The 10,313-nt window shown below is 41.3% G+C and overlaps 1 protein-coding gene across 2 annotated transcripts in view; it reads right to left on the bottom strand.

Annotated features, from left to right (window-relative positions):
- LOC104940315 (metalloreductase STEAP4) overlaps window positions 1–5,788 on the bottom strand; it is a 6,544-nt gene extending 756 nt beyond the window's left edge. Inside the window, exons 1-9 of one of the 2 annotated variants that reach the window (XM_010756892.3) lie at window positions 5,228–5,788; window positions 4,746–4,853; window positions 4,582–4,655; window positions 4,393–4,480; window positions 3,256–3,534; window positions 3,070–3,164; window positions 2,858–2,968; window positions 1,807–1,849; window positions 1,522–1,686 (exon numbers count right to left, since the gene is read on the bottom strand). In XM_010756892.3, coding sequence (XP_010755194.2) covers window positions 1,522–1,686; window positions 1,807–1,849; window positions 2,858–2,968; window positions 3,070–3,164; window positions 3,256–3,534; window positions 4,393–4,480; window positions 4,582–4,655; window positions 4,746–4,853; window positions 5,228–5,452 — 1,188 coding nt within the window. In that variant the 5' untranslated portion in view covers window positions 5,453–5,788. The remainder of the gene's footprint in view (window positions 1–1,521; window positions 1,687–1,806; window positions 1,850–2,857; window positions 2,969–3,069; window positions 3,165–3,255; window positions 3,535–4,392; window positions 4,481–4,581; window positions 4,656–4,745; window positions 4,854–5,227) is intronic. The other variant, XM_010756893.3, reaches the window with a different exon arrangement.
- Between the last annotated feature and the right edge of the window lie 4,525 nt (window positions 5,789–10,313).

The following is a 10,313-nucleotide window of genomic DNA, read 5'->3' as shown; positions in this document are numbered from 1 at the left end:
TAATAATAATAATAATAATAAGTTTAATTTATAATGCACTTTACATTTGAATCAAATCTCAAAGTGCTAATACATGGAGGTAATTCAATGAATGTAGATAAAGAACATGCATACACAGTTGCAAATATACTGGCACATAGACCAATTCCATACGCATGAACAAAATCTAAAGACTGGGGATAATATATGGCCTCCAAATTACATTTGATGAATAACTTAACATTTAAAGCACTGCTCTAATTTGGGCTGGAGTAAAGGGGAGGGGTGTGAAATGAGAAAATGAGCTTGACATGACCCAGTTACATTTATGAATGAGTTTGTTCTCTGTGGTGAGGCCGGTTTCATTTTCAATTGGTCAAACTGGGAAAAAAAGGTAAACATTTGTGTCTGCCCGAACAAAAACAATCACAGTAGAAGAATTAGCAAGGGAATCGCGGAAATATCACTTTCACACTTTCAACCGATTATTTCCAACTACTGCATCTGGCCCACGCAACTATTTTCCATCTGGGCTGAAACATCGAATCGTCCTCATTAGTCATAGCTTGAATCTTGGCTAATAGATATGATGTGAAGATTGCAGCAAATAATTTTTGTGCCAGTATCCACAGTCCTTATAGTGGTCCAGTAGTTGGAGTAGCTGAATCTCAGTGGCCTAGAGCATAAACAATAGGTGCAATACTGTTGTAGTACACAGAAAATTTCATAACACATTTTAAAATATCTCTAGTGGCCACATTGCAAGGGAATACCACCTGAGCCTATTTAATATTGTGAGCTTGTATCTCTGTGTTAACTGAATCATCAATCTGGGTGTCATTTCCAGCTTTTCAAGGCCACAGTGTAGAGGTGAGATAATCAGTTGTCCCAAATTAAAGTTCCCAATGAGCCTGTTTGTATTCATTTTATCAGAAGCTGGCTCATGAAATGTCAGAAATATCTCTAAAATCACCAGCAACACGCTTGTCTGTCACTCAGTTTTACTTTTTAGAGTGGCAAATCCGTTGGCTACAAAATGTGTGAAGCCTTTGCTACTTTTCATTTTGTTAAAGGGAGTGTCACATTTAAGTGCAAATCTTAGTGGAGAGCATGCACATGTACCTTCTTAGTTTGTATGAAAGGTCTTAGAAATATACAAAATATTCAGTTTGAATGCATTAACTACACAGTCTCTCATTTATTCAGTCCTGTAAAAACACACTTCGGCACACACACACACACACACACACACACGCACACACACACACACACACACAGCTGAAGCATAAGGGAGAATCTGTTGAACAGATTGCTTGTGAGACCGCAGGACCAGCACCACTGGAAACTGAAAAAAATTCCACAGTCTCATTCCTCCAGTTGCGACCACCAGTAAACAGGATGTAGGGATTCAGCTAAATGTTGATGGTTTGTACAGCTTCCCGCACAGCTGAGTTAGAGTTTTGTATTTTGTGTCTTTGATGTGTCACACGCTCACACACTCTAACACATCCATGTAACTCGGACACACATGCCAGTATCTACCTGTATGAAGCTGAACTCTCTCCAGCTGAGAGCATTGCTGACAGAGGGGAGAGAGGTTATTCCCAACAGGACATACAGGCCAAATCCCAGAATCCCCACAGAGAAGTATGAGTCAGTGCGCCATGCTAGGGTGTTGTCAAGCTCCATTGTTTGGTTCGCCTTGAACTTAAAGTGACAGTAAACAAGGGAGAGAGATCTTTATTAACCGTTTCTGTAACAGTTATGCAAACACAAAGCTTTGAATTTATGAAACGTTGTTATTTTCAAGCCGTGTGGCTGTCTTACCTTTGAGATGGTACTTGCAGCAATCTTGAATCTCACATAATGTCTGGGGATGAAAATTACAAAACAAATCAACAAATCTTCTTCTTTAAGGCAGTCGTTAGGACAACAAATTATAAGTTATGTTTGGATAATAGACTTCCTTTCATTGTCTCTCTAAGTGCCCATCAATTCAAAGATTTTGTAGGTACTACAACTAATCTGTATAGTTAACGTGTCACACACCTCTTTTTTTCAGCATACTTTCTTTATACCATTAGTTGCTATTATGTGCTTCTAAAAGATTAGTACTTTCTACCCTTCATCCTGTCACTACCACAACTACTGCTATCACGACTACCTGTACAACCTCTCTGACTGCTACAAACACATATTACACCCTACCAAACAATACACCCTAGTTACCATAATGAATCACCACAGCAAACCAAGTATTGTCCTCGCAAATTCCAAAGACCACGAGCAACAACCCTGAACCCTATTCACATGACTGTTGTTCTACATATAGGTCACAAATGTTTTCAATGACCACAGCATCTATCCACTAATGAGGACTGTGAGATGTAGCTGAAAGCTCTCAGTATAGATGAGTACTGTTTCCAAGGTCGAGAATGCAATTCATGTTCAAGCTTAGCAACAACCAATTCTTCAAGCCATTAGAAGCACCTCAAAAACTACCTAACGACATACTGCAAAGAACTTAATAACTGTGCCTGCGTGACTTCAATCATTTCTGACTACTGTCCATTTCACATTTTGTTTTCTTTCAATAGCACTTGTCAAACTTTCTTTCTTTCTTTCCACTGTTTGTACTGTTTCATTGCCAAATTATTAAAAGTAACGCACACTAATACAACAACCCTCCAACCCGTTGTAGACTAAATATTATCATAACACCTCTCATACAGTTTCAATACAAATTAAATATTAAAACCTTGATGAAGGTAGGACTGCATGTTCCTGATAAACCTGCAACTGAGGGTAATTAAAGTTAAAGGTTTTTGTTACTTTATTTCAGATAAAGAATATCAGTATGTGTGCATCTGTTCCATACCTTATGGGGATGATAAGAGTGTAAAGCACGTGTAGAAAAGCAAAGCCAAGTGCTAGCAGTCCTAGCTGTTTCCTGCACAGCATCCAGCGATCCAGCCAGTCAGGGAAACGCCTGAAACAAACATACTTTGACTTGTTTGATGCAATATTTAAAATATATTAGAAACTGTACATCACTGTCAAATATCAGTCCATCCTGTTTTGAGTTCTTACTTGTATTTGGTTCCTCTGTAGAGTTGAAGGAAAGCAGCTATGACACCAGGCAGGTAGCACAGAGACAACATGATGAGAGACACAATGGGAAACACCTGAAAGACAGGGGATGAACACAGAAGTGGTAATTATGAGGATAACATGCACCAGGTTCAAGTAAATGATTTCTATAGAACACATCTTCACCTTGTTGGCCATGGACACCATGATTCTGAAGGAGATATCTTTCCCCTGTCCAACATATGTGTAGACAACATCTCTCATGACCACATAGAAGAAGAAGAAGGCAGTTAGGCCAATGGCCAGGCGTAATGGCAGCCTCCATTCTGGGAACAGCTGCAGGGGGAAGTCCTCCAGCTCTCTGGCAGCAGACAGAGACCCTCTATCCAGAACAGTGAAGCCCAGTTTGGTGGCCACCGTTGCTACTCCCTGCTTTGCCTCAGCACTGTTTCCGCACAGGTACACCTGGAGCATGAAAACATCCATATTCTTTAAAGCACTCGAGATCTCTGCAAATGAAGTCTACATCTTTATTTTTCTTAGATTTATGCATTTATGTTTATTCATTTGCATAAACAATGATGAAAGGATGTTTTGACTCTAGAGGACTGAGCAGAGCATGTGTGGCTTCCTGTTTAAGAAAGCAGGTAAAAGGCAACAACATTGCTCAGTAGCTGTTACTACTATGTGATGTTGCTGAATACACAAACACGCCCAACACCCAATTCTCTCTCTCTTTCTCTCCCTCTCTCTGTCACTCTCTCTCTCTCTCTCTCTATCCTGTGTGGTTTTACTGTCCTCTGGGATTGCACAACCAGATCAAAATGAAACAGAAAAACCTACATATACTGCAGCATTGCCGTGCAGAGTGAGAAAAACAAAGCATGTGATGAGAAGCTTAGATCTAAGAGGGACTCTGGAGTTAATTGATTCAAGGATACATCAGAGATGGCATTCAAAGGAAAGACATAAGGCTGATTCCTTCGATTCAGCTTCTTTTACTTGGATTTTTGTTTGATCCACACTTCAAAATGAGTCAATAATAAAATTTGAATTGAAATGCTTTCCTTTCTCAAAGAGACTATTATTTCTAACTTGTTGGTCAACACCCCACTGTGTGAACACATCAGAGAAAATGTAAAATGTTTGTAGTTCTGCGGTGGAAGAAATATTTGGCAAGCAGTACTGAATAGTTTAACTCTAAAATGTCATCATGAGAAAAAAAAAAGGATTTATAAATAGAAGCAGAATAGTAACAGTAGCAATATACTCTGCCAGCTAAAAGATAATAAATAAATTCATATGAACAGACTTGTGCAGTACCTGTCTACTGGCGTCTGAGGGTCCATTCTGCAGGCCCCAGGCAGACAAGGTGTTAAAAGCTTTCACCACATGAGCTCCAGGGATCAGCCTGGACAAAAAAACAACAAACTCCTTCATGCTTTGCCAGCTGTTAGTGACTCACACATTGTGGTTCATGAGACGTCCCAATATTTCCACATTCCAGCTTACCTCTGAAGATACTCAGCATTGGCCTCTGGGTATAGATCCTTCTTGAGATTGTTGCTGACATCCACCAGCACCTTCCAATCAATGAAATCAGCAAAGTGGATGGAAAGTTAAAACTTAAGCAACTGCTTGGTTACACATAGGCATCTGACTGTGCAACAAGGTACCTTCCCCTTGAGTTGAGGTGCAAGTGTCTCCAGGAAATCATAGTGTTCTCTGTGAATACAAACAAAGACCAGCGTGGCTGACTGGGCTGCTGCCGCATGGCTTGTTACCTGCACAACACACACAAACACAGCATATTTGTCAAGCATTCCGGCTATTGCAACATATTCACTAATGACTGGCAGAGATAGTTCACTAGTTAAGCCCATATTACACAAAAGATCAAAACAACATACAGCATCCAAATCAAACGTGCAGACACACATGCACACACACGTTATCAGTAACCTTGTCTAGCTCAGTCAACTTTCAAAACCTGATAGCAACTGTTTCTTTTTTCCCAGCATTAACTATGCACTTTTATCAACATACTTATTTGATCATGCAACACATGTTCTGAAGTATCATCTGTCAGTGACAACAACAATCATGAAGAAGCAGAAAACTGGGATAACAGTTTGAGATGTCATGCAATGTGTTGTACCTGAGCTCCCTGAGGCAGGGGGGCACAGCTGTGAGGTCTGCGGCTGCCGTACACTATCTTGTAGCCAGTCTGGAGCAGACGTTGGCCCAGAGAGCGCCCGAAGTCCCCTGTCCCAAAGATACACAGCAGCTCCTGCTCAGGGGCAGCTGCCGTGCCCAGAGGACACAGCGACACGCTCTCTGGCTTCACCTCCTTTGACATGTTGCTCAGTCTGTCAGCCGACATGGCTTCAAGTCTGACACGAGCAGTGAAGATATCTCCTGTGAACAAAACACTTCACCAGGTTTTCTGTCAGAGCTTGACAGCTGTACTGAAATATGACTGACTAATGTGTCCAGATTCAAGGCAGATGTAACAAAATAATAGTCCTCAAAGTAATGGCTCTTCTGGGTGCTTCTGGAAAAAAAAAAGTCAGAAAACGTCTGCCCTTCAAGCCTATGTGCATGTTCTTCTAACTCATTTGCTCTCTAGACTGGCTGACTCTTCAGTCTTCAGTCACTTTTTGTATTGGCCCATCCCCTCCCGTAGCTCACAGTGAAGTCTGTCTAAACTGGGAAATTCCATGGCAAAAGGTGGGATGTTTTCTTTGTACAAACTGTCTCTCCCTCTCTCCCTGTGTGTGGTTGTGTTTAACCAAGGGCAAACCTCCAAGAATGGCCTTCTTCTCAGAAATCACATTACTCAACACTGGAAAACACACTTAATCCAATCAGATTCAGGTTTTTCTGGTTTTACCAAATCACTGCTACTGTATAAAAACACACAGAGGAGGGCAGTGAGTGAAAGTCCCAGGCAGTTTTAGGACATATAGAAAATGCACATCTAAAAACCACAATGACCTCTCTCACAGTTTTTAAGCATAGGATATCTAAAGACAGCTGGTCAGAGACAGGATCATTACAACAGCTTTAGGCATTTTCACAGAATAAGATCAAAGCAAAACTACATTTTGTGCAATCCCAGAGGACAAAAAATTACATTTTAATCTAGTGTCCTAGTTCAAGTGCAGGGTAAAACTTTGACAGATCAGACCAAGAATGGGATTAGCTGAGTTTACTCATCACAATTGTTGTAGCACTGGGCTCTCCACAAACAACCTATGTGGACTGAGTCTAGGTCACGCTATGCAAACACAATGTGCTGGAATGCTCCCAACCCCCTCCTCCTTTCCACAGTATAATCTCCATTATAAGACCATAACATTCACATGCCCTACCAAGTGCATAATTACTTTGACGTGTGCAAAACAAATAACACACATTTGTATTAGCAGCAGGTCATTCGCTGTGCACTTTGAGTGAAAGAACCCAATCCTTATAATCAGTCACTGATATGGTGGTCAGTAGAGGCACTTACTGATTCATGCAAAAAGCCAAACCCACCAATTATAGTCTAATCTGCACTCTTGTGTTGTCCCTATGAGTAATTAATGTTCTAAGCCTCGTAACTGAAGTTGGCCACTGACTGCAGCCCTTCTTATTTTCCCAGAGGTTCAAAATAGCTCCAGTGTTCAGGGTTGAGGTAAACCGCAGGCCTAGTGACCTGTCCTATACAGTAATTACTCCCTCTGCTGCTTCACTAACAGCCGAGTGTGTGTGTCTACACATGACACAAATATAATGGTATTTTACTAGCGCACACACCCACATGGATAATGTAATGAAATTTGCTGCTGATCTGGTTTCTTGGCCAGTAATTAGCCTGAGACCTTTACAGCAATTAATCTGTTTTTTTTGGTAAACAATTACTGGCTTACTCTTACTCCCTAAAGCCCAAAGTAAAGTGATGTTTACGAGAAAGAAGGGTCAAGCTTGATAAATGGAGAAAAAACATAGGGGTCTGAAACAGAAATAAGAACAAAAGCAAACAAAAGAATGGCTGTGTGTGTGGCAGTGTTTAAGTTTAATGTAATTCTAGCGGGTCAGTATTATTTATGCACTGTGGTATGGTTTCATTTTTTTCCATGTCAAATGGTCAGTCATAGCTGAACCAGAGTTCTTTGCCCCCTTAAGCTAAACTCAAAGATCAACCAGTAACAGCCCGGGAACTAAAGAACAGAGCACGACCTCAGTGAGCACAAGAGCTGCAGTCAAGTTTGGCTTCTACACACTAAACAATCAAGCCTCGAAAAGCGTAGGTGGTTTTCTGATGACCAAAACAAAACTGAAAGGAATCAGCAATCACCTATCAAATGTCAAGTCTGGAAAAAAAGGCACTCTCAGGCAAGGGTGATGATTGGACCGTCCAGTATTCCCAGGCTACAGCCATTAGCATGATTGGCTTTACACTGCGCAATATCTGATTGTCTAAGCAAAATGCAGGGTGCATTAGAGCCACAAGTCTATGCTAATGAATTCTGGTGCATGAAATCAGGCTCCCTCATAGAGTCACATGCTGCTTTCTAGATCATTGTACTATATAATCGAAATTATTGATTTTTTTGAATGCAATGTGTTGTGTTTGGTGAGTGTAGGGATACATGCTATTTTTAAAGCAGCTCTAACAAATGTCTAACTGTGACCATGGTGGAATTTAGACCTTGAGGAGCAGAGGAAGGAAGAAGCAGTGTAGGTTTTTTACAGTGATGGGGTTATCAGAGCAGATGCTCCCCAGGTGATGGATTATCAGATACATGAATAACTGTAGCAATTATTCAGTGGAAAGCATGGTCAGGGGGATAAATTATTAATAATCTACAGTAGGAAGATTTGTTGCAGAGTGTGATTTGATGTCAAAAAGAAAGAGGAAGATGGTATGGGGAGGGGGGTGGATGTGTTAGAAGTGCTGCTAGATAATGGTTGCACAGTACTGGAGGGGCTTGGCGGGTAGAGGAAGTTGAATCTGAGGTGTGACCAAGCCAAGAAGCTGCTGAGCCGCGGGGCAAAAGAGCCGAGCAAAGAAACATCCTGGTCGGAGGCCGATGTTTGGTACAGTGACTTTTCCCTCTTCTCGCTTCACCTCCCCTACACGACACATCTGATGTTTGTGCTTTCCTTGAGGCACAGAGTGTCCTCATATGAGCCCCCCTAGCTATGCTTTTGAGGTTATGTTTTGGGTTCACGGGCCATGGCCTGACACAGACAAAAAGGCCACATCTAAAAACAGCTTTTCTCAAGGCGGAAATATGAGGACCCATCTGAAAAACAACTCACATTCTCATTCTCGGAAAATGGCAACATTGTCAAAGCCCTTTGTTGTAGAGTGTTTAAATGAGTAACAGAAGAAAATAGTCCAGCTGGCTGGTTGGCTGGATTTCCTTAGTGAAACTTATCTTGGCTCTGGATAGATCAGGATTGGTGTTGCAAGCTGTGCTTTCCCCCTCGCTCTTTTTTTCTCTCTCTCTCCGGTCTATCAATGTGATCGTTGTGGAGATTTACAGTGAAATCTCCCTACTGACCCCTACTGCACTGGTGCTCAATGAGTGGCCTGTAAAGTTAATGGGTCAGATCCAATCTTTCCTTGTAACACACTTCACTCTACGCACACATACACACTCGTTCTTATGCACTACCTCACTTTCTCTCTTCCTCGCACACACATACAAACCTACACACACATCTTCCTGTCTCTCTGTCTCTTACATTTCAGAGCAGCATCAGGAAATGGTCTCAACTTTATAGGGACTCTAATCACAGTGGTTATAAAAACCTGGCTGAATGAGTGAGCAGCAGGTCTGTGGTAACACTGACGTATGCAATAATACAGGGACCCTGAGGAATTGAGACTGGATATTCGGTCCACCTGTGTGTACACAATTGACACTGTGCAATATCTCCCCAAGAACAAAACAAAAATGATGTGGAGGTCTTAAAAATAGAGGGTTAAAGCTCCTACTCAGCCATAGAGTCCACCCACACCGGTGTTTTGATTTATATTTCTTAATCAGCCTTCTTCTCAGGACTTTGTGGGTGCATAGTACAGTAGGCTTGTTTGTTGTGTTGCAACTGTCAGGCCAGGACAATTTGTTAGTTAGTTTCCATGACTGTGCAATGGAAAAAGCTATTTTAGGTGCTCATGACCGTCTGTTGGAACACTTGGATAGGCAAGAAACTTCCCAGCTTGAATAATCCTTGCCAAAATTATGGAAAAAACATTTTTTTTAAAGAATGGAAGCGGAAGGGGTCATAACAGACCACACCATTGTACATCCTGTTTCCACAGCTAAAGTACTTTCTACTATTGAGTCACTTTGACTTTGACTCAGTTTCTGCATTACAAGAACCACTGGGGCTCTGACCTATCTAGAGCTAAAGAAGAGACGGTTCCCCCACTCAGAGTCTCAGCTCCCTCCTGGTTCCCTCGTGTCTCCTAACCACCAGCTGACACCGGCCGATCTACAAACTCCTCCATCCATCTATTCACAACCCTGCTTTTCCCCCTCATCTTTTCCTCCCTTCATCACTCGGCCCATCTTGGTTCACTTTCATCCATAAAATGCAATAAATAGTTCTAAATCTATGTCCTTATTGCCGTGGTCTTTGTTTGTGAAACCTATTTGATTATTATTTATGAGTGTTCCATATTTCTTAAGAAACATTGAGGAAAGAAGAAGAGAAATGCCAAAAACTCCAGTTCCCCAAATGGAAACTAGAGGCCGGCAACAACTCAGTTTCCATTAGGGCCCATATTAAAATGTCCATCTTCACAGCAGACATAAACATGTTTACATCCTGGTACAAACATTGTTTTGGTCTCTATAGCTAATTTCCTCATTCATGGTAATTGTATCAGGGTGATTATTTTTTCAACACACCTGTTGGCAGCAGTCAGGGCCACTACACTGAGCTTCACAACAACTCATGTTTCATGTAGTCTTTGAGTTGAACAAGCAGCTCCTCCCAATTTGTTTTTATGCTGGGTAAAAATTAGTTTAAGTGAGTTTTTCTGCCTACATTTGCTGAATGTCAGACTTCTCACATAAGTTCATTTATTATATGCCGAATTGATATTTTTGAGCCACATGACTCCTGACCTTATAACTCTAAGCAAAGATGCACTTTAAAGGCCCTATGAATGTACTTTGCACTATCAGATGAAAAAGGGGATCCAGTTATTTCCCATGAAAGTATATATATATATATATATC

Source organism: Larimichthys crocea, chromosome XIII, assembly GCF_000972845.2.
Source record: "Larimichthys crocea isolate SSNF chromosome XIII, L_crocea_2.0, whole genome shotgun sequence".
Lineage (NCBI taxonomy): Eukaryota > Metazoa > Chordata > Actinopteri > Sciaenidae > Larimichthys > Larimichthys crocea.
This window is presented reverse-complemented; position numbering and strand designations above follow the sequence as displayed.